At 51.5% G+C, this 27023-nt stretch overlaps 1 protein-coding gene across 1 annotated transcript in view; it reads left to right on the forward strand.

Moving 5' to 3' along the window:
* Positions 1–1440: 1440 nt before the first annotated feature.
* The window catches only part of ANGPT4 (angiopoietin 4), a 38057-nt gene continuing 12474 nt past the window's right edge, over positions 1441–27023 (forward strand). The window contains exons 1-4 of the mRNA XM_010351755.3: positions 1441–1855; positions 20920–21075; positions 22818–22939; positions 23641–23888. Coding sequence (XP_010350057.3) covers positions 1547–1855; positions 20920–21075; positions 22818–22939; positions 23641–23888 — 835 coding nt within the window. The 5' untranslated portion in view covers positions 1441–1546. The remainder of the gene's footprint in view (positions 1856–20919; positions 21076–22817; positions 22940–23640; positions 23889–27023) is intronic.

A 27023-nucleotide genomic window follows, 5' to 3' on the forward strand; every position in this document is an offset into this window, starting at 1 on the left:
AATGGGGAGTTAGGAAAGCCAGGATTCCAATCCAGACAGGCTGGCTCCAGCATTCCGGGTAGTGAAGAGGTGACAGAGCGGGGAAATACTTAAAGGATTGGGTTGCAGGAACAGGTCTGATAGGATGGTAAGGTCAGGAGCGGAGTGAAGGATGAGGGGATGCTCGTGTCTCCCAGGCAGGGCCTGCTCCCTGATTTGTGGAACTCAGTGAAAAAATGCAAGTGCTGAGCAATTTGTTCAAAATGCATTAGGAATTCCAAGACAGCGCTGGTAGAGAGCAGACCTCTCTCGGGTTTCTGAGATGAGGAAAAGAATGAGTATTCCAGAGGAAATGAAGGCACAGAGGAATTAAGTGACTTACTCAAAGTCATGCATCTGGTAGGTGGTAGTGCCGGGATTTGAACCCATAAGCTGGAAAGTTCTCCATCCCCGTGCTGAGGACTCACCCAAATTCTTTCTGCAAGAGATAAGGTTTACTCAGTTTACAGACCAGGATGTGGAGGCCCCCCAGGCAAAGCTGCCCACCCTAGGTCTCATGGTCAGCTTTTGGGGAGCGGGATTTAGGATTAGCCTCCGGGCACTCCAACCTTTTCTCCCCACCACCTACTCTCCACGTCCCCACTCCAGCAGCCCCAGGACAATCTGCCTCATGACATGACAGCTTCTCATTACTGTCACAAGCAACCAAGCCAGGGCCATCCTGGGGTATAATATACTACTTTACCCTGTCCCTGGACAGAAACCAACTCCCAGCTGGGGCGCCACTTGCCCCACCTCGGAAGGATTTTCTGTGCCTCTAGAAGCAAAGTAGATTTGCTGGGCCCTCCCCAGCCTCACCTCTCTGCCTCCTCCCCCGACCCCGCTCTCTCTGGGGGTCACTTGTACTCTGAGCGCTAGCATGGAACCAGAGGGAGGAAGGTGGAGCGGAGAGAGAAGGGGATGGCAGCCCGGCTGAAACTTGAGATCTTAGCCTTGGGGGGCAGGGGATGGGGGTGGAGGGAAGGAGAGAGAGAGAGAAAGGGGGAGTGAAGTTGCATTTAGTTTTCCAAAGCGGGCAGCATGGGGACTCGGTGTTTGTGTGTACATGAATGCGTGTGAGCGTGTGCGTGCGTGTGAGTGTGTGCCTGTGTCTGCACTCCTGAGTGTGTGCACATGTCTGTGTGCTGTTTTCTTCCCTCCCCTCCAGCGGGGAAGCCGGGACTCACTGGATAATCAAAAGGCTCAGAGCAAGGTTGGTACACAGTTAGGGTAAGGGCAACCGGGCAACATGCAGTCAAGACTGAGGAAGGAGGAAGGGAAGGGGTGAAGAACAGAGATGAGAGGGTGTGTCGGATGGGGGTGGCGGGAGGTGGCCGAGAGGAAGCAGAGCAGCTGTGGTATTCAGAGCAAGTATAAATAGCTGCCCAGACAGAGCTCTGCCAGACAGGGGCTTGCAGATGCTGCTGCAGCTGCAGGCAATCCTGGCCACCGTTGACAGCAGCAGGACAGCCCAGGCCCAGCCCCTGGGGCTCTGACCCAACACCCCTCGCCATTGCCACATCTCCGGATGCTCTTCCAGCTCAACATGCTGTGGGGTGGTCTCCTCCTCATGGTTGCCACCATGTCCGTGGCTCAACAGACAAGGCAGGAAGCGAATAGCGACCACGAGACACTTGTAGTCCAGCACGGCCACTGTCGCTACACCTTCTTGCTACCCAAGTCCGAGCCCTGCCCTCCAGGGCCTGAGCCCTCTGGGGACTCCAGCAGTTTCCAAAGGGACCCCCTGGCCACCCCACTGCACCCAGGGAAGTTACCCACCCAACGGGTGAAACGGCTGGAGCAGGCGCTGCAGAACAACACGCAGTGGCTGGAGAAGGTATGGGGCGTGGGGGCCTTGCAGCGGGCAGAGGGCGGCTGTGGGGTCTGTCACAATCAGCAGGTGGAGCATCCATCCCAGAGGCCTTCCCTGGGCACAGAGGGCTGGCTCTGAGTTGCACAGATTGGGCTCTGAGGCCCAGAGAGGGGCAGGGATGGGCCTGAGGGCAGTGTCCGCTGGCAACCTGGCTCTTTCACTGCCATCCCTTCATTCATCCAACAGAAATCCATTCAGCGCTGACCATGGGCCAAGCCATCCCGGGTGCTGGGGATACAACAGTATAATATGTCTCCCTCTGGACTAGTGGGGGAAAGAGATCATCTACTATGTCAGATGGCGAAGCAAAATAAAGAAGAAGGCAAGGGGTAGCCTTGGGTGTCTGCTCGAGGTCAGATCATTAGAGAGGACATCTCAGAGGAGGTGACCTTTGAACCCAGAGGACAAGGGAAGTGATAGAGTGGGCCATGTGGGTATTTGAGGGAACGCTCTACAAAGGGAGCAGCACATGTATTGCCTGTGAGGGGGGAATGCATCCGCAGCGGGCCAGGGATGGCTGGTGTGGCTGGCACAGAGGGGAGGGAGCAAGGGCGAGGGAGGTCTGAGAGGTGAGGGCCCGGCAGGCCATGCCGCTGTGGGGGCCACTGGAAGGACTGGCATTTGCTCTGAGTGTCACGGGAGCCACTGCAGACTTTTGAGCAGGGACTGACACCCCTGATTTGATTTGAACAGCATAGACTGTAGGAGGCAGGGTAGACGCAAAGAGCTCAAAGAGGTGGCCGCGGCAGCCACCAGGCATGAGGTACTGGACGCCTGGAGCAGAACCAGCTGGGAGGGGGTGTGGCCAGTCCGATTCTGGTGGGTTCTGGAGGTGCAGTTCATCAGCTCTGCTGGTGAATTGATGTGGAGTGGGAGGAAGCAAGGAGCCGAGGACGCCACTGCGGTTTTGGCCCAAGACCCGGGCTGCTGTAGAACGCCCTGTCATTCTCTCATCTTGCAGCAAACAGTCCGAGCACCTACTGTGTACTCTTGGGGAAGTACTGAGGACAGAGGTGAGCAAGGCAGTCTTGGCCCTGGCGGGGCATTAGGGCACAAGAGACATCCTGGGGGGTCTGAGATGGGACTCTTTAGAGCCCCTAAGTGAGAGCTACCGAGGAAAGGGAGAGGGGCCCAGGAGATAGTCTGGCTGGTGGCTGGTGAAAGAAGGATGTGAACCGTTCCTGGGTTCTAGAGTGTACTGAACAGCAGACAAGCTTGACAACCACCTCTGGCTCCTGGCTGGATGGCTGTCATGGCTGCCACCCTGGCTTCCTGCTAACACTCGGGCCCCACTCTGTATTCTCCATGGAGCAGACCAAAGGATCCCCATCAAAACCTAAGTTACATCCGCTCCCTCCTCCCAGGGTTACAATGGCATCTGAATAAAAGCAAGAACCCTTACTCCCCAGAGTGCCCTCTCCCAGACCCCTAGGTGGCTTACCCCACCCTCCTATTCACGCCAATGTCACCTCGTCAGAGGCCCTGCCCACCCTGTATAAAGGAGCCACCCTCCTTCTTCCACACTTTATACCTTCCACAGACGTTGTTTGTTTGGTTTTTTTTTTCGTAACATTTATCCCTACCTGATGTTCTTAAAAACATTTCTTTGGTCTGTGAGCTCCCAGAGGGCAAGCACCATGTCCATTTTGCTCACTCCTGGGTTCCCAGGGCCCAGAATAGTGCCTGATACATAGTAGGTGCTCAGTAAATGTCTGTAGCATGAGTGAATGCATGAATGCATAAATATTCTTCTAATCTCTCTGGTCCCAGGTCTCCATCCTGCTCCATGATGACACAAAATTGGCATTGATAAGATCCTGACCCCAAAACCCATGACCTTGACCTCCCCCAACATCCCCCTGAGGCTTCGTGTTGTCTCAACTCCAAAGCTATCTGAGATGACTCCCTGTTCTCCTCTGACACCCTCCTCCTGCCCACCTCTCTCTGTTTAGGGGATGACACCACCCAGCCACAGACTGTCTGTGCCCTGAGGACTTCCTGTGGCTCCCACTATCCCCAGGCAGCTGGCCCCACCCATCCTGCTGCGTAGGCTCCTCTCATGGTCCTTTCTGGCCTAGGCCTCGTCATCTTTCCCATGGACTCTGCCATCACCTCCCAATTGGCCTCCTACACCAAGTCTCACTCACACTCAGGTCCCAGGTCTCCATCCTGCTCCACAATGACACAAAATTGGCATTGATGGGATCCTGAGCCCAAAACCCATGAGACTGGAAGAACATTTATGCATTCATGCATTCACTCATGCTACAGGCTACAGACATTTACTGAGCACCTACTATATGTCACCTCTCACTCTCTCATCCATCTTTGAATCCCCTGGGTGTCAGATGCTAGGGAGACATTGGCTGAGAGTTGATGGCTTAAACTGATGGTTTATAGGATCAGAAGGTCACCTGGTCTGACTCCGCAGCCTGGGGTGGAATGTCCTCTCCAGGCATCCATTCACCTAGCTGGAAAATCCTGAGCTGGGGTCATTCAGGTCACCGTAGAGCGCCGTGGGGCCTAAGGTCACTGATGTGGAGTTCAGCTGACCTGGCTGCAGGTGCTTCCTTACCACATGGCTACGGGTGAGCGGGTTTCAGTCTTCCTGCCTGCAAAGTGGTGAAAATGACAATATGTCAGGGATGACGGGGAAGATAAATGAGACTGCCCACCCAGCATTCACAGCCTGTTGCCTGGCCTCCTGCTTCACCAAGACACAGGAGAGCTCACCCGAGCAGTGAGTTGGGCTTTTCTTCAATTTGGCATAATCCCTATTTTAGGCCCCTGCCCCACCGGCTGGGGGAAGCTCTCTCTTAGTCAAGCCAGTACACGGGTTGCAGGTATCCTTGGAGCTGGGAATGTTAACTGTTCACGCTGATGTTCTCAAGGGCTCCTCCGAACTCCACGGTCTCTGGTGTTTGCTGTGCCATCTCCTGGGTCAGGAGCCCCTCGGGTTGAGCACTCCTTCATCCCCTCGGCATTCAAGTCACTGCCAGGTGGCCTGATGCCTATGGAGCCTGTCACAAGATCAGACCTATCAGCCTAGACAGACCTGATCATCACTTTCCCTGGGTCTGTACCCTCCTTGGGCAGCAGCATGGCCTGAAAGGTGAGAGCCCTGACCCTGGAGCCCAGTTGCTGGGATTCCAGCCTCATTTCTGCCCCTTGCTGTGTGACCTGGAGCAGGTTGCTTCATCTCTCTGAGCCCTGGTTTTCTCACCTACAAAACAAGGTGAAAATACTCCCTACCCCTGAGGATTTCGCATCCTTGGCCTGGTGCCAAGTGTTTGTTGGCTATTTCCACTGTGGGTTCTCCCTGCAAATAGAGACATGGGTCCTACAATTCTTGGGTCCTTCTTCACTCCAGTTGAGACATGTGACCCTTGGTTCAGGTAAACAATGATTTCTCTCTCTCCTCTCTGACACTCCTGGGCCCCCGTGGGGGACGCTTGCTACTTTCTGTGGCTGTGGCTGTGGCTGTGACCTCCCTCTGGGTCTTCTCTTGGTCTAGGCATATCTCAGATCTTCTGAAGCCCAAAGCTTTTTTTTTCTTTTTTTTTTTTTTGGCTTTTTCTCTAACATCCCAGAAAAGATTTTTTTAAATGAGTTTTAAAATACTTTTATCTAATTGCACCATCATCATCATCATCGCCATCATCACCATTTTCATTAGGGCTAAACAAGCTCTTCGCAAAATTCTGTTCATCTAGACAGGCACAGGGGAGGCAAATCCCAGAGGCCATCATCTGCTCAACCTGTGCCCCCAGCTCCCCTCCAGTTCCCCTGTGTACCAGTGAAGAAACAGGCCAGAGAGGGAAAGTGACTTGTCAGAGCCCTGTGGCCCTGAAAGCCAATCGAGATTCTCACTCCAAACTGCAGGTTCTTTTTCCTGACTCTGGAAGGTGTTGAGGAAGCAAGGGAAGCAGGATCTAGAGATGGGACGCCCTCGATGCTCCCTTCCGCTGCAGAGTTTCCAAGTCCCCAGATACCCGCTCTCTTTTCCCAGCATTTGGCTTGCTGTGTCCTACTGCCAGTGCTCAGAGGACATGGGGAGGGCCCCGGCCTTGCCCCTTCTCCCTCTCTTCCCTTCCACGCTCTCCTCCTCCCCTGCACCCCCATGTCCCTCTCTTCTCCCTGCTCTCCCTCTCCTTCTGCCTCTCCTACTCTCCTCCTCCTCCCTCCTGGAAAGCCCCTCCCCCAGTGACTCCCATCTGGAGCCAGCTCTGGTGTGCCGAGAATCAGCTCTGGACCCCGCTCTGCCCACCTCATCTGGATGAAAAGCTGCAGCCAGGAATATTGAGGAGGTTGGGGGACAGAGCCAGCTGGAGTGCAGGCATCTCTAGCTGGGCCAGGCAGCCTACAGTGGCTAGTCACATGACCTCCTCTGTCCACCACGCTCTCTTTAAGACCCAGTGCTGGCTCTTCCCTCTCAGTGCCACATCCGAAAGCTGGGAGGAAAATGACAAGCACCTTCTCCTGACCTTCCATGTGGGGTCAAGAGAAGCCGACCAGGGAAAGCCTCCGCACACAGCAGATGCTCAGTAAGGGCTCCCGTGTGTGACTGCCATTCCCCCAGTTGTCCCAGCTGTCCCAGCCAAGAAGTGCCATCCTCTGCCTTCTCCTCATGTCCCCACAGAATGATCCATTCTACAGATGAGGAGGGTGAGGAAAACCAGGGCCAGACACAAGCCCCAGGCTCCCTGGCCCACCCCCACCACCTGAGGGCAGCACATCTTGCCCCAGTCTCTGAGCTCCCAGGGCAGGGCTGACTCCACCTGGAAATGCGGGTGAGAACTACCTTCTCGCCTTTAGGGAGCAGCCAGCGGCTGCTGGCCTGGAGTCTGTGGCAGCTGTCTTTCTCTATCTCCTTGTCTATTTCTGTCTCTTTTGGTCTCTCTTAGAGACAAGGTCTGGCTCTCTCAACCATGCTGGGGTGCAATGGTGCAATCACAGCTCACTGCAGCCTTGAACTCCTGAGTTCAAGCGATCCTCCTGCCTCAGTCTCCCGAATAGCTGGGACGGCAGGCACGAGCCACCGTGGTCAGCCTGTCTCTGTTTCTGCGTCTCTCTGCCTCTGTGGATCTCTCTTGGGGCGCTCGCGGTGGCCCTGACTCACTGTTGCTAACTCTGCGGGCGTCTCTGACTCTCTCAAAGTGTCTCCCTGCATCTTTCCCTGTATCTTCCTCAGCTCCTCCTTTTCTAGCCCCAAGGCCATCCCGCCCACCTCTACCTCCCTGGATGTCCACACTGAAGACCCAGGACACATCTGCCAGATGGCCGATGCCCACCCTGCAGCTGGCTGCTCAGCTGGGGCCTCTTTCTCTTCCTCCTCTGCATCCAAAGCCAAGCAGAGAGAGGTCAGAGGCTGGGCAAGGGCCTCCCCACCTGGCACTGCCCCAGCCTCTGCTGTTTGTTCCAGGTCTCTGATGTCAAACCTCAGAATAACTCAGCCCTTTGGGCCAGCAGTTGTGGCACCCCCCCCTGGCTGGGCGTGGGTCAAGAGAGCACCAAGGAGCCCAGTGTGGGGTCCCGGCCCAGCCTGAGACCCTCCCAAACTGACCTGGTTTGGGAGCCAGGGTCCCATCTGCCCCAGCCTTCCCAGGCTGCCCGCAAATTCTTGGCATTTTCAGCCTTCAGTTATCCAAACAAGAAATGAGTCTCAGTGCCGAACAAAACATCTTGGGGTTTGATTTCCTAACCTCACCACTGGCTCCTTCCTAAGCAGTTTGGGACTGGGGGATGGGGTAGGGAAACAGCATCTGCTCCTTAGAGGAATAGGATCATTTTTCCACAAAGGGGGCCTCGAAACAGCTGGCACAGATGCCCTCGGCCTGGGGATGACCAGCTAGCTCATGCCCTGGGTGAGGTGGGGGTGCAGGGTGGGCAACAGCAGCGGCAGCTCCCCTGGCGACTTCCCCAGAGGGACGGGTTTATTTGTTCAACTGGCTTGGCCAGTCATCCCACAGAGGACAGGACCGCAGAGGACAGGGCCACATGTTTCTAGTTCTCTCCTCTCTGGCCTTAGAGCGCAGCCAGACTGGGATGTACCCAGACCTTCTCCCCCTTCTCGTTGGGCAGGAAATGTCAGAAAACCGGCCCCAGGTCTGCCCGCTAAGCCTGCACCTCCAGTCAGACTCTGGCCGCAGTCTGCTTGCATAACTTCAGAGCCCGCTCTGAAATGTCTGGAATGAACCCTGAGAGTCGGCTGTGCAGTCTGGGGAGGACCAAGCTGGGGTCAGGAGATCACATCCCAGGGGTACCACTGACCAGCTACGGGAGACCAGGGAAGCCACAGATACCAACTGGCTCCTCTGTAAAGGGGAGCTCAAAATACTCGCTGCCCCCCAGAATGAGTGGAGGCTGAAAACAGGATGACACCGTGAGTAAGCACTCATTTAGTGAGCATTTGCTGCATGCCACACACTGCCCTAGGTGCTTTGTGCTACTGCATTTAATTCTCACAATAACCCAGTAAAGTAAGATTGCTCACCCACTAACAGATGAGGAAACTGAGGCACCAAGAGTTAGGTGACTCGCACAAGGTCATACAGCCAAGAAGGGCAAAGTCAGATCCAGCCACCTGATGCCAGAAGCTATGCTGTCACCACTTAGGCGGTTTCCTGCCCAACAAACAAGCCATGTCCATGGTGCGGGGGGGTCTGGGCATTAGCTGGGACCTGGAAAATACAGAGGACCCTGGTCCCCAAAAGGGAGATGCACAGTTGCTAGATTTTTCTTCCCTCAGGATCCCTTAGCCCAAGGAGAGCTACCCTAGGGCTCTCCGCTCTCCGGCCTCCGTGGTTTCTGCTGCCTTTGTTTCTCACAAGTTCTAACCGTAGCCGGGCCTGGGCTCAAAACCGACCCATCTGTTCTTTCAACAAATATTTATCGAGCACCTCTCATGTGCCTGGCCCTATTCTAGGCACGGAGGATGTGCCCATGAGCAGGCAAGACAAACCTCTGCACTCCTGGGGCTCTTCTGGTGGGGGAAGTGGACAAATGACAAATGAGTGAAGTGATTTCAGATGGCATGAAGTACTGTGTAGAAGCCAGAATGGACCCTGTGATAAACAGGTGGAATACAGTGGGGGTGGTCAGGGAATGCTTCTCAGAGGAGGTGACATTTTCAGGGAGACCTGGAAGTCAGAAGAATGCTTGTGGGAGAAGCCCTGGTGCTACTGAGATTAGGGGGTTGTGGATGCATGTTGGGAGAGGGTGCAATAAGCAACTCTGGCTCCTGTGGCCACCTCAGCAGACCCTAGGGCCTCTCCTCCAAACAAAGGGCAGAAACCACTAGGCACAACCTCTGCCAAGGGCAGTTTGTTAACGATAGTCAAAATCGTAAGTGTTTTGGGAGGCTAAGGTGGGAGAATCACTCGAGCTCAGGAGTTTGAGACTAGCCTGAGTCAACAAAGCAAGACCCCAGTCTCTACATTAAAAAAAAAAAAAAAATTAGCTGGCCTCGTGGCCTGTAGTCCCAGCTACTTGGGAGGCTGCGGTGTGAGGATTGCTTGAGCCTGGGAGTTCGAGGCTGCAGTGAGCCATGATTACACCACTGCACTCCAGCCTGGGTGATAGAGCAAGACTCTGTCTTAAAAAACAAAGGACCAACAAAACGTGTGATTTCACTCAGCAATTCTGCTTCAAAGGATTTATTCCCCATGTAGACCTGTGAAGGTGTTAGGTGACAGGAGTACAAGGATATCCGTAGCAGCCCTGTTTGTGATGGGAAAGGCCTGGAAATATCCTACAGGCCCAGCTAGAGGAGACTAGATGAGTGAACAGCAGAGGCGCATGCCTGGAATTGCAAGCAGCTTGCAACGGAGAGGAGAGGCTACCTGGATAAATGTGGAACACGCTATACATTCTGTCAAGCGGAAGGACGCCAGGTGTGGAATGGCAAGCGGAGGCTTTTGTAGCCTGAAGGGCAGACGGTGGGATGGAAGCTGTTACTGCAGATGTATGCATAGCACTGCTCTGGAAGGAAACCCAGAAACCTCCCTCTCAGTGGCGGGTAGGGAGAGAACTGCAGATTGGGGCGGAGACCGAAAATGTGTTTTTCACTTCACTCCTTTTTGTTCCTTGGAATTTTGAACAATGTGTTTATATCACCCATTTGAAAACTAAAATTATGAAGATTTACATTTAAGTTGAAACACACACACAAAGCTATGAAAGCTCTGATCTCCCGGATTTTCATACGTCTGGACCAGATCTGGCCCTTAGCTCCTGTGTACAGCCTCTGGCACTTTACTTTCCTGATTGGGACCTCAGTTTCCCCATCTGTGAAGTGGAGGAGGTGGGGGCTGAGTGGTTCTTGAGGGCATCATTTAGGTCTCCCCCTCTTTAAGTCTTTGCTCCCCAGATGTCTCCCTGCCTGGGCCCCTCCTCCTGGGGCATCCCTGCTAAAGACCTTTTCCTTTTACCATCAGGCCAAGCTCAGATCTCCACACCCTGCCCCACCCCAGCCGTGGGGCCTTGGTTCAGCCTAGGACCCAGAACAGGCTACGTCCCAATTCCCACACTACCCCAGTACAGCCTGGTTTGGATTTTGTCCATTGGGGCTGTTATGCCTGTTTCAAAAGCAAAGAATTCTGTTCTCCGCTAAAGGTATCTGCAAAGAATCCTGGTCCTCCCTGAGCCGCATGAGAGCCACAGCACAGTGTAGAGCAGAGGGAATTATAATCTCACAGGTTGACCAGGACCTCACTGGCTACTCATGAAGCATAGCCTGGGGGCCCAGGGAGAGAGACGGAAGCCTCGGGTATCAAGGAGGCTGTGATCCCCGCTAGAGGTGATAATGGCTGGGACTGGGGTGGAAGCGGCAAGGCTGGGCAGTAGTGGTCAGATTCTGCATGCGCCTGAGGGTGGAGACAACAGATTGGATGCGGGATATGAGAGAGTCAGAGGAGAGCAGGGCAGCTTTGAGAGGTTGGGTCTGAACAATTATGAGGTAGTTTACAGAGAGATGAAGTCATTTGACCAAATCGCACATGGGAGATGCAGACCTATGATCAGAAACAGGGGCCTCTTGGGAGAGAGATCCAAGATGGCTGATCACTAGCAGCTCGGGATTGTAGCTCCCACTGAAAGCGCAAAGAAGGAGAGGACGCCACACCTTCACATGAATTCTTGTTGCTCACGCACCAGGAGAGTCCCAGCGGAGGAGCCCCACGCGTCGCCAGCGCGACTCTTGTGGCCGGTTTTGCCGGCGCCTCGGAGCGTCGGTTCTCGGTGCAGAGTCGGAAAGGCACCCTCAATCTTAACGCGGCTGATTTAGTCGGTGCAGTGGGTTGCTCGGATTTCGGCGCTGAGAATCAGTAAGTTGGACGTCCACTCAGAAACCCAATTACAAAGACGGTAATTATAAAGACCATAGATGGATGGATCTACAACGAAGGGAAGAAAACGGTCAAAAAAGGCTGAGAATACCCAAGATCAGAACGCCTCTTCCTCAGCAGGGGATCCCAGTTCCTCATCGGCAACGAAACAAGGCTTGATGGAGAACGAGTGGGTTCCAATTACAGAAGCAGGCTTCAAAACCTGGATAATAAGAAACTTCTGTGAATTAAAAGAACTTGTTATAACACAATCTAAAGAAACTAAGAACTTTGAAAAAAGGTTTGACGAAATGTCAACAAGAATACAAAATTTAGAGAGGAAAATAAGTGAATTGATGGAGCTGAAAAACACAATACGAGAACTACGTGAAGTATGCACAAGTTTTAACAGCCGAATTGATCAAGTAGAAGAAAGGATATCAGAGGTCGAAGATCAACTCAATGAAATAAAACAAGAAGACAAGACGAGAGAAAAAAGGATAAAAAGGAACAAGCAAAGCCTCCAAGAAATATGGGACTATGTGAAAAGACCTAATCTACGCTTGATAGGTGTACCTGAATGTGACGAAGAGAATGAATCCAAGCTGGAAAATACGCTTCAGGACATTATTCAGGAAAATTTTCCCAGCCTAGTAAGGCAGGATAATATTCAACTCCAGGTAATACAGAGAACACCACAGAGATATTCCTCAAGAAGAGCAACTCCAAGGCACATAATCGTCAGATTCACCAGGGTTGAAATGAAGGAGAAAATACTAAGGGCAGCCAGAGAGAAAGGTCAGGTTACCCACAAAGGGAAGCCTATCAGACTTACAGCATATCTCTCAGCAGAAACCCTACAAGCCAGAAGAGAGTGGGGGCCAATATTCAACATCCTTAAAGAAAAGAACTTTCAACCCAGAATTTCACATCCAGCCAAGCTAAGCTTCACATGTGAAGGAAAAATAAAGTTTTTTGTGAATAAGCAAGCACTCAGAGATTTCATCACCACCAGGCCTGCTTTGCAAGAGCTTCTGAAAGAACCACTACACATATGAAAGGAACAAACAGTATCAGCCTTTCTAAAAAAATTATTAAAAAGAGCATCAATATAATGAAGAATTTACATCAACTAATGGACAAAATAGCCAGCTAACGACAGTATTAAACTCACATATATTATTATTAATTCTAAATTTAAATTGACTAAATCCCCCAATCCAAAGACAGGCAATTTGAATAAAAAACTAAAACCCATCAGTATGCTGCATCCAGATCCATCTCACATTCAAGGATACACAAAGACTCTAAACAAGGGATGGAGAAAGATTTACCAACCAAACAGAGAGCTAAAATAAATAAATAAAAAGCAGAAGTTACAATTAAGCAACAAAGATCAAAAGAAGCAAAGAAGGACATTATATAATGATAAAAGGATCAATGCAACAACAAGAAGAGCTAAAGATCCTAAATATATATGCACCCAATACAGGAATACCTAGACATACAGGACTTATAAAGAGACTTAGACTCCCACATAATAATAGTGGGAGACTTCAACATTAATATTAGACAGATCAATGAGACAGAAAATTAACAACGATATTCAGGTCTTGAACTCAGATCTGGAACAAGTAAATGTAATTAACATTTATAGAACTCGCCACTTTAAATATACAAAATATACACTCTTATCAGTACCACATCATATCAATTTAGAAGTTTAAATGAAATCTTGGTTGGCTCCTTGTTTGTTATTCTCTTCCCTCATTTTCTTTCATGTCTCCATTATTAAGGACAATTATAGGCATACCCATATTTAGACTGCATTCTAGCCTGGGCAATAAAGCAATACCCCCATCCTCTCTCCCTCTTCCTCTTTCTCTTTCTTCGTCTTCTTTAAAAAAAAAAAAAAGAAAGAAAGAAAGAAACAGGGGCCTCTTGACTCCCAGTCCAGTGGTCTTTAGCTCCCTGCAATTTCATGGGGAATAATCGTGGAAGGATCCCTGACCTTCCTCCACCTTAATGCACACCCCGATTCACAGAAACCCTGGTGCTCTGGGTCTGATTCAGCAACAAGTCTGGGCAGAGACCCAGAAACTGGGTCAACATACGGAAGCCAGCAGCAGGGTTCACCCTGCCCTCTGGGCTCACTGGCTGCAGGGCTGAAGCCTGGGTCGTGCCCTGGGTGAGGGAAGCACAACTTTCACCTGCTCAACCCTGCCCTGACCCTCCTACAGCCACCAGAGCTGACCTCCCACCTTCCAAATCAGTAGACCTGGGGATGAATCTAGTATCTGCCAACTTGATGGGTGACCTCAAGAAAGTGACTCTGAGCCTGAACCTCCATTTGCCCATCTATAATTGGGGTCGACAGCAGAGCCTACAAATATCCAGACATTCTCCCAGGCCCCAGAAGAAAAGGCAGGCATTCACATTTGGCAGCCTACTGGGGACACCAGCGAAGAAACGTGTGGGACGGGTCTTCAGAGGTCTCAACCCTTCCTGCGCCTTGGGGTCCTTTGGCATCTGATGAAGCTCTAGACCCTCCCTCAGAAAAAAATGTTTTTTGAAATGTAAAATTAAATGCGTAATTTGTAAAGGAAACAAATTACCTTGAGATGAAAACGTCAACACATCAGAAAACAGGTTTCTAATATAGTCCTATGTTACTTCTGTATTAATGCGCAAAATAACAGGACGGAGTGGGGGATCAAGCACCTTCCATCATTCTGAGGCTGAGATGAGTATACACAGTACGCCGTAGATGTCTGCAATCACTGCAGTAAGACATTATTAGAGTATCTGCGGTGTCTGCTAGTGACAAAGCTGCAGGCCCTGCTATCACCACCACAGGAAATGCTAATTGCGGTTAGAGATTGGGGGGGGGGGGAAGGTCATTTTTTTTTTCATACAAGTTTACAGGTTTCTTGAATTCTAGTCACAGATCCCTGGGGGTCCAGGACATCAGTCAAGGACTTCTGGTGTTTATATACCAGCAGTTAAATATTCTATTAATTATACCTGTGTATACTCTCATTCTACTTTTAAAAATCCAAACAATTTTAATAAACTTTTATTGCTCAATGAAGGTAATGTAAAAAGAAAATGCCATCACCATCACCCCATTGAGGTTACCCAGGCTGGTCTCCAATTCCCGGGCTTAAACGATCCACCCACCTTGGCCTCCCAAAGTCCTGGGATTACAGTTGTGAGCCACTGTGTCGGTCATCAACCTCATTGTGTTTAACAGCTGCATAGTAAGCCACGGCCCAGACAAACCAGAATTTGTCATTTGTTCATTATGTAACTATAACCAGGGTCATCTCAGGAATGCTCCCTACAACCTAGGGGAGGGAGCTATGATTATCTTCATTTTAGAGAAAAGGCTCAGACAGGTAGAAGCACCAGCCTAAGGTCACACAGCCAGTAAGCTAAGAGCTGTGATTCACACACAGGCCCATCCGTACAAAGCATTACTCTCTCTGCATTCATTTTTACCTGCAGTCGACAAAAGCCTTTTTCCAAACAGGAACCTCACGCACCGTTTTCCGTGGAAGAGAGATAGATGCGGGGCATACCATTGTTACTCATCTTCATTTTGATCCTCAGATCCGAGACACGCTCCCACCTCAAGGCCTTTGCGCTTGCCTTTTCCTCTGCCTGGAATTCCCGCGCTCCTGACTTCCCCAGACCAGGTTTCTTCTCAGCCTCTCGGCCCAAGATGGCCCTCTCTGGTGGGGCTTTCTCTATCACCCTGGCTAAACTTGTCCCCAACCCCACATACACCCCGTCTTATTTTCTTCACAGCACTCATCGAGATTTCAATGCAACTGATATATTTAGTAGAAATGCCCAGGAATCAGAAACTACCAATTTTGCTCGTTTTCTGATTCTCTAGTACCTAACACAGGATAAGCACATAGTAGGTGCTCAAGAAATAATTCCTGAATGAATGCACGAATGAAATAAATGAAACGCAGAGAGGCTGAGGGGATTCACTCTCTCTGCATTCATTTTCACCTGCAGTTTAATGTTACATATGTATATCTGGGGCATTTTATAGAAACTTGTGTTGGGGGGTTGCTTTTTATTGAGGTATGACCTCAATAAAATGGGGTGATGGTGATGGCATTTTCTTTTTACATTACCTATATTGCTCTACTACCTACAGCAAAGTCTACCCTTTTCGTTTATGGTTCCCTGAGTTTTGACAGACGTATACAGTTATGTAACCACCAGCACAATCATGACATAGAACATTGCCAATATCCCAGAAAGCTCCCCTGTATCCTTTAACAATCAGTCCCCAACCCCCGGGACCCAGGTCCTTGCAATCACATATTCTGACTTTTTTCGAGTCATACAAATAGACTCCTACAGTATGGAACCACTGGAGTCTGGCATATTTTTCACTCATAATCCACCTGCGGTTCATCTGTGTCGTTGCACACATCAATGGTTCTTTACTTTCGATTGCTCAGTGAAATCCATTTCATGGATGGACTGCAGTTTCTCCATTGGCCAGTTGATGTCCATTTTATATAAATAATACAGGAGAGGAGGAGGCTTGGGCAGATCACCTTGGCAACGGAGGCTGCTCTTCCATTGATCTGCACCTGTTATCTGTCTGGGTCACCCCTCCTCCCCAAGCCCCTGCCTGTGAAAATTTCCCTCCTTTCCTTCAAGACCCTCTCCCTACCAAACAGCAGGGTGTTCTGACCCATGATGCAGATCTGTAAAGTGAGGCTCAGAGAAACACAGTACTCTCCAAGGGCCCACAGTAAGAGTGTGGTAGAGCCAGAACTCAAACTCAGGGCCAAGGGGAGGGCGCGGTAGGCCACGAACCAAAGCTCAGCCTCTTTGCTGGCTGGAAAGGTGATTAGAGGTCAGGTCTTTGTGCCCCATCGCAGGCCTGAGAATTCGGCAGCCTAAGAGTGATGGAGAAGGGGCAGGTCTAATCCTGGAGTCGGTGCGGGGCATAAAGAGCAGTAGATCCCATGTTGAATCCGTTCCTCTATTGAGATCCATTCCCTGCCCTTCCAGCTGGTGCCTGAGCCATGAGCCAGACCCAACTCCCACCACCCAGGCCAATGTTAGTCTCCAGAGCCCAGCGTAGCCTAACTGAGCCCATCTGGTCCAGATTATCCATCCCAGGACCCGTGCTGGTGGGAGGCTGTGGCTAATTGGGTGATGGGCTCCAGCTGTGGGTAGCCTTTGCCCCGCTCAGTCACTTGCAACTATAAGACAAGTGGGGGACCAGGGAGGTGCTTGAGGAGCTCCAGTCACTCGAGAGGACCCTGAGCTGCCCTGAATCACCAGCTCAGCTCTGCAGCCCTTAAGCAAAGAGTCTTAGAACCTAGCCTTCAGACCTCAGATTGTCCGTGTTCAGGCAAATGAGGATCTTGGGGAAGATGCCTGGGAAAGGCTCACCTTAGGCCTGAATTTGCTGTTTGACCACTTGGAGCAGGTGCTCAGTACCTGGAAGTCTGCTTTTTAATTTAGGTTCTAGGAGGTGAATGATGCATGAAGAAGTCTGAGACCAAACTCCGTATAGCTGCGTTTGTCCTTATCCACGCTGGTGGGCCCAGCCAGCCAAACATTAGAATCTCCTGGGAGCTGACAGAGGGGTTAGAGGTAGGAAGGCGCAAGAGGCAGACCCATGGAGAGGAGGGCAGCCTGGCCCAGAATAAGGCGAGTAAATAGATTTGAAATCTACATTGGGATCATAGTGGGCAGTACTTACTAGTGGGTTGAGTGTGGCCAGTAAGAAAAAAAGAAGTTAAGATTGAGGTCTGGAGGCCAGGTGAGGTGGCTCACACCTGTAGTTCCAGCACTTTGGGAGGCCGAGGCTGGCGGATCACGAGGCCAGAAGTTCAAGACCAGCTTGGCCAATGTGGTGAAATACAAAAATTAGTTGGGCATGATGTCACGCACCTGTAGTCCCAGCTATTCGGAAGGCTGAGGCAGAAGAATCACTTGAACCCAGGATGCGGAGGTTGCAGTGAGCTGAGATCACGCCACTGCAGTCCAGCCTGAGTGACAGAGGGAAACTTGTCTCAAAAATAAAAAAGATTGAGGTCTGAGTTTAGGGCTCAGAACTGGGTGGGTTCATTTCCTGAGATGGGAAAGACTTGGGAGAATGAGGTGGGAGTTGCAGGGACGGGGTGGTGGGAGCTGAGGAATCAAGGGTTTCACATTGGGCTTGAGATGCTCATTGGAAACCATGCAGAGATGGTGAGTTGGGAACATGGAGGGGAGAAGTCTGGGTGGGAGATGGTAATGGCCCCATCAGCACGAGGGGATGTGGAAGTCCAGGGACTCATCTCAGCACCTGGGGCAGGGCCCTGATGCATTTGGAGTGTCAGATTCCTTGGCATCTGGTCCTGGTGAAGCTTAAGGATCCTTTCTCAGAAATGCATAAAATCAAAGCATAGGAACACTCAGTAATATGGAAACCATAAGCAAAATATGAAAACTAAAATCTGTCATCAGTCATAGCATTATTCAGCGATGGGTGTGATAATGTCTATAATTCCCAAATCAGGCTGAGTAAAAACAATGTTTTAAGATACTGTAAGAATGTGTTGTGATATGAAAATATTTGGGATTTCTATTGAGTCTCAGGACCTGCTAGTATGCCTGCGGTTTGTGACCTAAGCTCATGATGGAAGGAAATGCCAAATTTTAATTGCAGATTAGTGGACAAAAGATGTGATTCTTTTTTCTCACTCAAGTTCATGGGAGCCTGTGGTTCCTCATTAAGGACCCCTGACCTGGGGAGTGAATGTACATAGAGACAAGGACCCAGGACTGGGCCGTGAGAGCCCCTGCCATGTAGGAGTCTATAAAGGCAGAGCCAGAGAGCGGGCGGTTAGGGGCTAGGAGGAAACCAGGATGGAAGTCGTCCAGCAACAGGGAGCGGCCACTTGGGTGATTGGTCCTGAGATGTCAAGCAAGAAGAAGACACAAAAGTGTCCCTTGAGTGCAGTGTCAAGGAGGGCTATCTATGAGAAGATGAATTAAGGAGCGAAGGGGGAACTGGGCACGGTGGTGCCTGCCCGTAGTCCCAGCTATTTGGGAGGTGGGAGGATTGCTTGAAGCCAGTAGTTTGAGGCTGCAGCGAGCCATGATCGCATTGCTGCACTCCAGCCTGGGCGACAGTGAGACCCCAAAAGGCAAATGGACATCCCCAGATGGAGAGATGTGACTGGGAGTGTACAGGAGGATGAACACTACAGGTTATGTTTATTCTCTATACTTTTTTTTTTAGATACAATCTTACTCTGTTGCCCAGGTTGGAGTCCGGTGGTGCCATCTCAGCTCACCACAACCTCTGCCTTCTGGTGTCCAGCAATCCTCCTGCCTCAGTCTCCTGGGTAGCAAAAATCACAGGCTTGTGCCACCATGTCCAACTAATTTTTGTATTTTTAGTAGAAATAAAATGTCATCATGTTGCTCAGGCTGGTCTCAAACTCCTGGGTTCAAATGATCCACCCTCTTCAGCACGCATCCCCAAACTTTTTACACAGGGGGTCAGTTCACTGTCCCTCAGACCATTGGAGGGCCGCCACATACTGTGCTCCTCTCACTGACCACCAATGAAAGAGGTGCCCCTTCCTGAACTGCGGCGGGGGGCCGGATAAACGGCCTCAGGGGGCTGCATGCGGCCCACGGGCCGTAGTTTGGGGACGCCTGCTCTTCAGCCTCCCAATGTACTGGGATTACAGGTGTGAGCCACCGCACCTGGCCTCTATGCTTTTTTATATGTGTGAAATGTAACATTATTATATTAACATTATGGTTTTTTTTTTTTTTTTAAGTGAGGGTGGGTATGGAGGTGAGAATATGGAGACAACTTGTAGAAGTTTTGTGTTGAGGAGACCAGAGAAACTGGAGAAGCCGCCAGACAGGCCATGGGGTTAGTTTTTAGATGGAACTTGTTAGCACATGCTATGTGCTGCAGGACGGGGGTGGGTTAATGATGCAGAGAAGGAAGGAAGGGGGTCTCTCTCTGGTCTTCAGTCCCCCTGCCATCTCTGCAGCAAGGGCTCTCACACTTGAGCAAGCATCTAACGCAGCCAGGGGGTTGTTAACCACAGCTGGCTGGGCACCGTTAAGAGTTTCCAGTTCAGTAGGTCTGGGGTGGGACCTGGAAATTCTCATTTTTCATGAGCTCTCAGCTGATGCTGAGGGAAGAACCATACTTTGAGAAACATAGTCTAACCAATACTACTACTGCCCACAAGCACCCACTCCAGGATTTGATAATGGAGCATGCTCCCTTTGAAATACTCCAGGGGGAGGAAGGGATGGGAGTGGACAGTCAAGATGGAAGAAGGGAGAAGAGATGAAGGAGGAAGTGGCTGGAGACTGGCCGGAGCAAAGGTCACCACGTCTCCTGGGGAGCACCCATCTTCCCAGGGACCCTGGGAGCTGTCCAGTTGGACCTTCTGAAAGACTGAGTGAGAAGTCAAGGGAAGGAGCCAGGGACGGGGATGGGGGGCGTGGTGAGAAGCCAGCATGTGTGCCAAATGGAGAGGGAATGGTGGAGCGGAGCTGGCTCTCTCCCGGCAGGCACTGAGCCCTGAGAACACACTGTTCACCTTTACAACATGATCCTGGTGCTGTGCCAGACCAACTCTCCTGCCCTTGGGAAAGAGAGCAGCCCTGTCAAAGAAATGAACATTAGCACGTGGGAACCCAGAATATCAGAGCTGGGAGAACCCTTGGAGACTGACCAGTCTAGCCCCATTTGCAGATGGAGGGGACCTGAAGATAGAAAGCACAGCTTGGCCAACGGACCTGCAAACTCTTTGTACAAGGGAGAGATGCATTCCCACTCCCTGCTGGCTGGCTTGCCCCGAGGAAGTGGGGAAGGGGCTTGCGGTTGGGTGCTGTGCTCTGACCCTTGCTGCTTCCCCTTTTTCATCAATTCATTGAACCCATATTTATGAGCACTCGCTGTGTGCCATGCATTGTACCAAACATAGAAATAAGATAGCAAAACCAAGTCCCTGGCTTCATGGAATTGACATTCTAGAGAGAGAAACAGACGACAGACATATAAAAAGAGAGGTAGTCATTTTAAAAAGTCAAGTGGTGATAAGCGGTATGAAGAAACCTGAAACAACATGAGGGTGTGTGCCACACAGATGGGGTGCGGGGCTGGGGGAGGATTCCAGAGGGAACAGTGAGGAAACAGCATGTGCAAAGGCCCTGAGGGGGGCGCATGCTTGCTTTGTTGGAGGGACGTCATCAAGGCATTGCATCGGGATTGAAGTGAGCGAGGGAGAGGGGAATAGGAAGAGAATGAGAGGTAGGGGCAGGCCCAGTCATGGAGGAACCTGCAGTCTCGGCTTTTCTGAGTGAGGTAGGAACCCCGGGAGGATTTTGAGCAGAGGAGGAGTGTGACTTGACTTAGGTTTAGCAGGATCCCTCTGGCTGCCTAGTGGGGGATGACCGTGAAGGGGACAAGGATGGAGGCAGAGAGGCAGACAAAACAGGCATGTAATCCCTCCCAAGGAAGCACCTACTGTGACTGTCCAGGCAAGAGGTAAAGGTAGCCTGACCTGGCCTGACATGTTCTGAACCAGAGAGGCCTCTCTCTGGTGCCTGCTCAATGCCCTTCCATGGAGACACGTGTGAGGGACGGAGGCTTTCCCCAGCCTCTCCCCCATGACCCCAGCCCATGGTCTCCCACAGCTAGAGAGGACCATCAAGACGCGCTTGAGGTTGGAGCTGGTGGAGGCCCAGCAGCAAATGGTCCAGAATCAGACAGCTCCCCTGCTGAAGCTGGACACCAGCTTCCTGAACCAGACCGCTATCCAGACCCGCAAGCTGACGGACATGGAGGCTCAGGTAACAGAGAATGAACGAGTGGGCACTGAGGACCTGCGACTGGCCAGGCTGGCTCGTAGCCCCAGTCATCTTATCTTGACCTCTGTCCCTGGGTAGGGTCAAGGCCTCCTCTGGGCCTGTAGCCCCCTGGGCCCCTCCTTTCTGATGACCTTGTCATAAAACTATCTCCCTGTAAACTATGAGCCCTGGGAGGTAGATGCTGGACTTGGCTTTTCTGCCTCTATAACTTCAGTGCCGGGCTCTGTGCTGGGCACTGGGTTGAGGGGTAGAGCGGCACAGCCCCCTTGCCCTTGGGGGGCTTATAATGCACCAGGGGAAGATAGATAAGAACTAATTAATTGGGCCTCCGGGAGCCAAGGACTTGGAGAGAGGAGGTATCTGAGCAGCAAAGAGCAGGGAGGGAACTGGTGGATAAACGGGAGGGTGGGGAAGTCAGTGGATGAAACTTTGTTTGTTGGATCCCCTGTGTGCCGGGCACTGCTTGAGAAGATTGTTTCTAGTATATGGCAGGAAACAAAGCAGGCATGCATTCCTACCGCTGTGAAGCTTCCCCTGGAAACGGAAAGATAAGTGACATGTGTGGTTATGCACTACTTAACAATGTTCCAGTCAACAACTTACCACACAGACAATGGCAGGCCCATAAGATTCTCACACCCTGTTTTTATTGCACCTTTTCTATGTTTAGATATGCATACACAAATACCTCCCACGGTGGTATAACTGCCTACGGTATTCGGTACAGTCCCGTGCTGTATGGGTTTGTAGCTTAGGAGCAACAGGCTGTCTCATATAGCCTAGGTGTGTAGGCGGCTATACCATCTAGGTTTGTGTAAGTACACACTATGATGTTTGCACAATGACGAAATCGCATCATGACGAATTTCTTACAACATCTTTCCATAGTTAAGCAACACGTGGCTGTATATGTTAGCCAGTGACCGTGCTAAGGAGAAAATAGAGTGAAGGACAGAGCAAGAGAGGGGTGCACCGGGAGTGGTGGGAGGGATGAGAGCTGCGAGTTCATACAGCAAGGCCAGGAAGGGCCATGGAGAAGGGTAGGGCTGCAGCCAGGCTTACTGCAGAGAGTGCTCTAGACAGGGGACACAGCACGTGCAAAGGCCCAGAGGGACGATGGGCGTGCTGGCGGGTTCAAGAACATCAAGAGACCAGTATGCTGGAGTGACCAGGAGGAGAGTGGCAGGCAAGGAGCTGGAGAAGTGATAGGGACAGATCACACTACAGGGCCTTGCAGGCCATGGTGAGGACTGGGGCTTTTCTGTTGCATGAGATGGGAGTCACAGGAAGATTCTGAACAGAGCAAATTTGTTTTAAGAGGCAGCCCCAGGCGGCTGAGTAGAGAATGGACTGTAGGGAACAAGGGTGGGAGTCCAGGGCCAAAGTAAAGGCCACAGAGCAGGAGAGAAATGGTCAGCTGCCACCTGGGAGGTAGAGCTGACAGGCCCTGCAGGTCGGTTGGATGTGGGGGACAGGGATGACGGCTCCTGGGGCCAAAGCAGCAGGAGGAATGGAGCTGCCATTGCAGTGATGGGGAAAGGCAAATTTAGGAAGCTAAGTTAGGAAGCTAACCTAAGTTAGGGCCTGTGAATGAGTGACCACAGGAACTACGGAAACGGGTCAGTGAGTTTCTGGAGTGGCAGGGTCTGTGGGCAGGTGGGTGGTTGGCCAGGGCTCCTGTAGGGCTTATGTAGTCCCCTACCGGCTTCTGCTTGCTGGAGCAGTTCCTGAGCCAGACATCAAGAATGGACGCCCAGATGCTGGAGACCTTCCTGTCCACCACCAAGCTGGAGGACCAGCTGCTGTTGCAGAGGCAGAAGCTCCAGCAGCTTCAGGCCCAAAACAGGTGGGTGTGGCACCTGGCACCAGACTAGGGCAGGGGCTGGGGCTGGAGTCAAGTTTGGGACCTAGGGCGGGCACCAGAGCCAGGGCTGGGGCTGGGGCTGGATCACCCTGTTTCTCTATATTTACATAATACTTTCTGTCTTTTTTTTTTTTTTTTTCTTGCCACACATGGGGTTAGACTTGATGTGACCCAAGTCCTGGGCAGCTTTCTGGTTCTGTGCAAATGCACCCAGCCTCCTCCTTCACGGCTGCGGAGCATTTCCAGGCATGTCAAAACACAACGGATTCAGCCGGTCCTGGCTGTTGGGCATCTAGGCTATATCGGTTTTTGGTTTGTTTGTTGTTTCTATTACAAGCAAGGCCCCAGGGCCATTCTTGCCCGTGCCGCCTGGAAGATGCCCCCTGAGAGTAGACTGCTGGATCAAAAAGCAAGCACATTTGGGATTTGATAATAGCTACCCAGTTGCTGGTGTCCTTCCCACACCACTTCTTTTTTCTACTGGACCTCAATCTTTATTACGCCAGGGCTGGGTATCTCTTTTCTCCCCTCTTCAATCTGTGCCTACAGTGGGCCCACGGCGCTCCACCACACTTGAGTCTCATCGTCGGGCTGCAGGGACTCCGGGGCCGAGGGAGGCACGCGGTGGGGTGCTTGCTTCGCGAGGACCGCAGGCTCACCTCTGTGCGCCCTCTACCTGGCAGCACGCTAGAAGCGCGGTTGCAGGCCCTGGAAATGAAGCAGCAGGAGGAGCTGGCCAGCCTCCTCAGCAAGAAGGAGCAGCTGCTGGATGCGCTGAGCCGCCAGAGCACCGCCCTCACCAACATCGAGCGCGGCCTGCAAGGTCTCAGGCACAACTCCAGCCTCCTGCAGGAACAACAGCACCAACTGCGCCAGCAGCTGGCAGTGTGGCGGGACCGGATGCAAGAAAGGGCTAAGGCCTTGGCCCCGGGTGAGCGGAGCGGTGCGCCCCAGTGCGGCTGGAGACTGGCGGGAGATGGGAGGGAGACCCTGCTCACACTTCTGGGTCTCTGGGGGCCTGGAAACCGTTGCGGGGGGCCCCACCCTCCCCGACCATCTGTGAAGTAGAAATAACAACAAACGGCAATAACAATAGCGGCAACAACAATCCCAATCCAGACCCTCTTCCCTGATTCCATGGGTGACCTTAGGCATGCCCCTGCCCTTCTCTTGGCCTCAGTTTACCCGTGGGTTTTGGAGGTGAGGATAAGGACAACAGCAGCCCAGACTGACAAATTTGGTCTCCAGGATTCACTCTCCAGCTCCACTTTCTTGGGCTTGTCTTACCCCTCTCTGGCCTCGGTTTCCCTATCTATTGAATGGGAAGGAACTGGGAGGTTGAACTCAATGCACCCCAAGGACCTCTCTCAACTTAATGCCCCTGCCCTAAGCCCAAGAGGGCCAGACAGAAGTGAGGAGGCCTCCCTGGCCCTGGTTTCTGGGAAGGGAAAGCAATGCCTGGGCCTGCTCCCAGGCCCTCACTGACTCCTTCTAATGCAGCCTTCTTGGGATGGCCAAGGTATGCTTGGTCCCAGCTGCAATCACTCAGTCAACAAACATGTACTAAGCACTTACTGTGTGCCAGGCCCAGTGCTGGGTGCTGGGGTTATAGCAGTGAATGCATAGTCACGGCCTCTGTCTCTTGTGAAAATATCTCGTCCTTGGTCTATGGGTCCCAGAGGGAAGGAGAAAGAACCACATGGTTTTTGAGTGCCAGACGTGTGCCAGATGCTCAGCTATCAGTGTTCCTGAAGTTTCCAGACCATGAAAACGGACAAGTCCAAAGGCTGTGGGAAGGAGAGGGGCTCTTAGCCTGAGGCTAGCAGGGGGCATAGGAGGCTTTTGAACAGAGTGAGACTACTTTCAAGAAGCTCCTATTGGAGCCATGAATTGAGATGGCTTGATGAGAGAGACAGACGGAAGGGGCTACTGCTGCCCTGGATCCATGAAGGAAGGCTGGAAGGCCTTTGAGATGTAGTAATGATGGCACTCCAGGCACCACCAGGGCTGACAGAGATTTGAAAACACAGGACCCCACCTGGCTCCATCTAAGTCTGGCAGACCCAGCCAAGTAAGGATCTGAGGCCTAAGGAAGCTACAGGCAGGAAAAGTAGACACCTTCTAAATCACAAGATGTGGATTAACCCAAACCCATTACCTGCTTATGCATGGATCTGGCAGTGAGGCTACCTGAATTCATCCCACGTGTGGGTTTCTTGCAGCTTAGCCCAAGGCACAGGGCCTGGACCCAATGCCACTCCCACTAACCCACCACTGACCCAGTCTCCATCTGAGGCTGAATGTCTGCTCAGTCATTTGAGTAGGAGGTTGTGTAGCGCGCATCACTTGGGGCACCTTTTGCCCAAACACCCTGTCCCCTGTGCTTCACCATGACCAGGGAAGGACACTAGGAGGCTGCTTTCGCCCCCTTCTGAATGGAGAACCTGAAGAACTCAGTCACCAGGAGTGGAAAAGAGGGTTGGATGGAGATGGGGCACAGGAGCCAGGCATCCTTGAAGTCTAGCAGGAAGGGAGCACCAGCTCTCTGCATAGCTTTGTCCTCGTCAGGTGGAGGCTGGTGAAAGGAAAAGAGTCAAGTCTTCTGCTGTTTCCAGGCACTGGGGAGTTTGGTTCAGAAGGTTACAAGGACAAGGGCACAGGTAGAAAAGACCTAACCTTTGTACGATGTAAAAACAGCAATTGTTAAGGCAGGCTGTTTCCCCAGCCTTATGCATGCTCAGTGGTGGAAATCCAAGAGGAGATGTGGAGGAAGGGCACTGGCTTTGCAGTCACATGGGCCAGAGTTCAAGGCCTGCTTCCTTCACTTATTGGCACTGGAACTTCATACAAGTCATTTATTTAACTTTTCAGAGGCTCAGTTTTTCTCATCTGTAAAATGGGAATAATAATCTTATCGAGCTTTTACACAGAGAATCAGATGAGTTTGTGCATACAAAGGGGTTCAGCACAGTGCCTATGGCCAAAAGCAGGGAAACTGGTACAAATTACCAGCCCAGAGATTCAGAGGAGGACTCGGTCAAATCATTGCATATCAATACCCATTTATCCTATTCTTATGACTCCCAAAAATATTTTTCCTGGTCCCAAAATACCACTGCCGTTACATGGCGCCTTGGAAACACTACAATACCTGGTGAGTATTTCACTTTTAGCATTGATATTATTGTTGTTATTGTTATTGATGTTGTTGAAGACTAAGGAAAATAACAGTGAGCAGAGCCTTGGAAAGGGTGGCTGGAAATCTCAGGCCAACCCTGGCTCTGTCCTTGCCTTACTGGGTGAAGTTCGGCCCATCCCTGCTCACCTTGAGGCCAGTAGCTTCCTCATGCTTGGCTGGACTCCAGGTCCCCATGGGAAGCTAGAGGGGTGCTGACAGGTGGGGCAGTGGAGACCCCTGCCCAGGAAATGCTTGTGGGCAAACTGGGATGGATCTGGGGGGCTTAGTCACCTGATTTGTGGCATGAGAGCAACAGCCTTCTCCAGACAAGTGCCCCAGATCCAGGATTGGGGATCCCTGAAGTTCAAGTGTAAAGCCAAACCAGGAAGTCCCACCCCGTGGTAGCCTCCCAGTTCCTCATTGGTGTTGACAACCTATCCATCTGGAATTCTGGCCCCATCCTGGGTACCTGCCTACCTAGAGAGATTGGATTCTCATAGACTCATAGTTCAAATCTCTAGTTGGATCCCACTAACTGAGACAGGAAATTTTAAGTCTGCACTTTATTTGTCAACAGTCACTTTTTCCAGCCCAGGCCTAGAAACCCTTGGGAGATTTTGGTCATTAAATTCTCTTCTGATCTCATGTAGTCCAAAGGGAAGAAACAGAGACCCTTTAAAGCCAGCAGTCAGCTTCCAGAGAGGACAGATAAGGGGGTCAATGCCCAGGGAAGCAGGGAGATCCAGCCAAAAGGGTGGGCTATGGAGGGGAGCCCACAGCCCCCACCCAACAGAGCTCCAAGGAAGGAAAGTTCTGTCCTGCCTGGCTGTGTGCCGTTGGGCTAGTTTTCTTACTGTTGGGCCTCAGTTTCCTGGTCTGTGAAATGGG

This window comes from Saimiri boliviensis, chromosome 9 (genome assembly GCF_048565385.1).
Source record: "Saimiri boliviensis isolate mSaiBol1 chromosome 9, mSaiBol1.pri, whole genome shotgun sequence".
NCBI classification, from domain to species: domain Eukaryota; kingdom Metazoa; phylum Chordata; class Mammalia; order Primates; family Cebidae; genus Saimiri; species Saimiri boliviensis.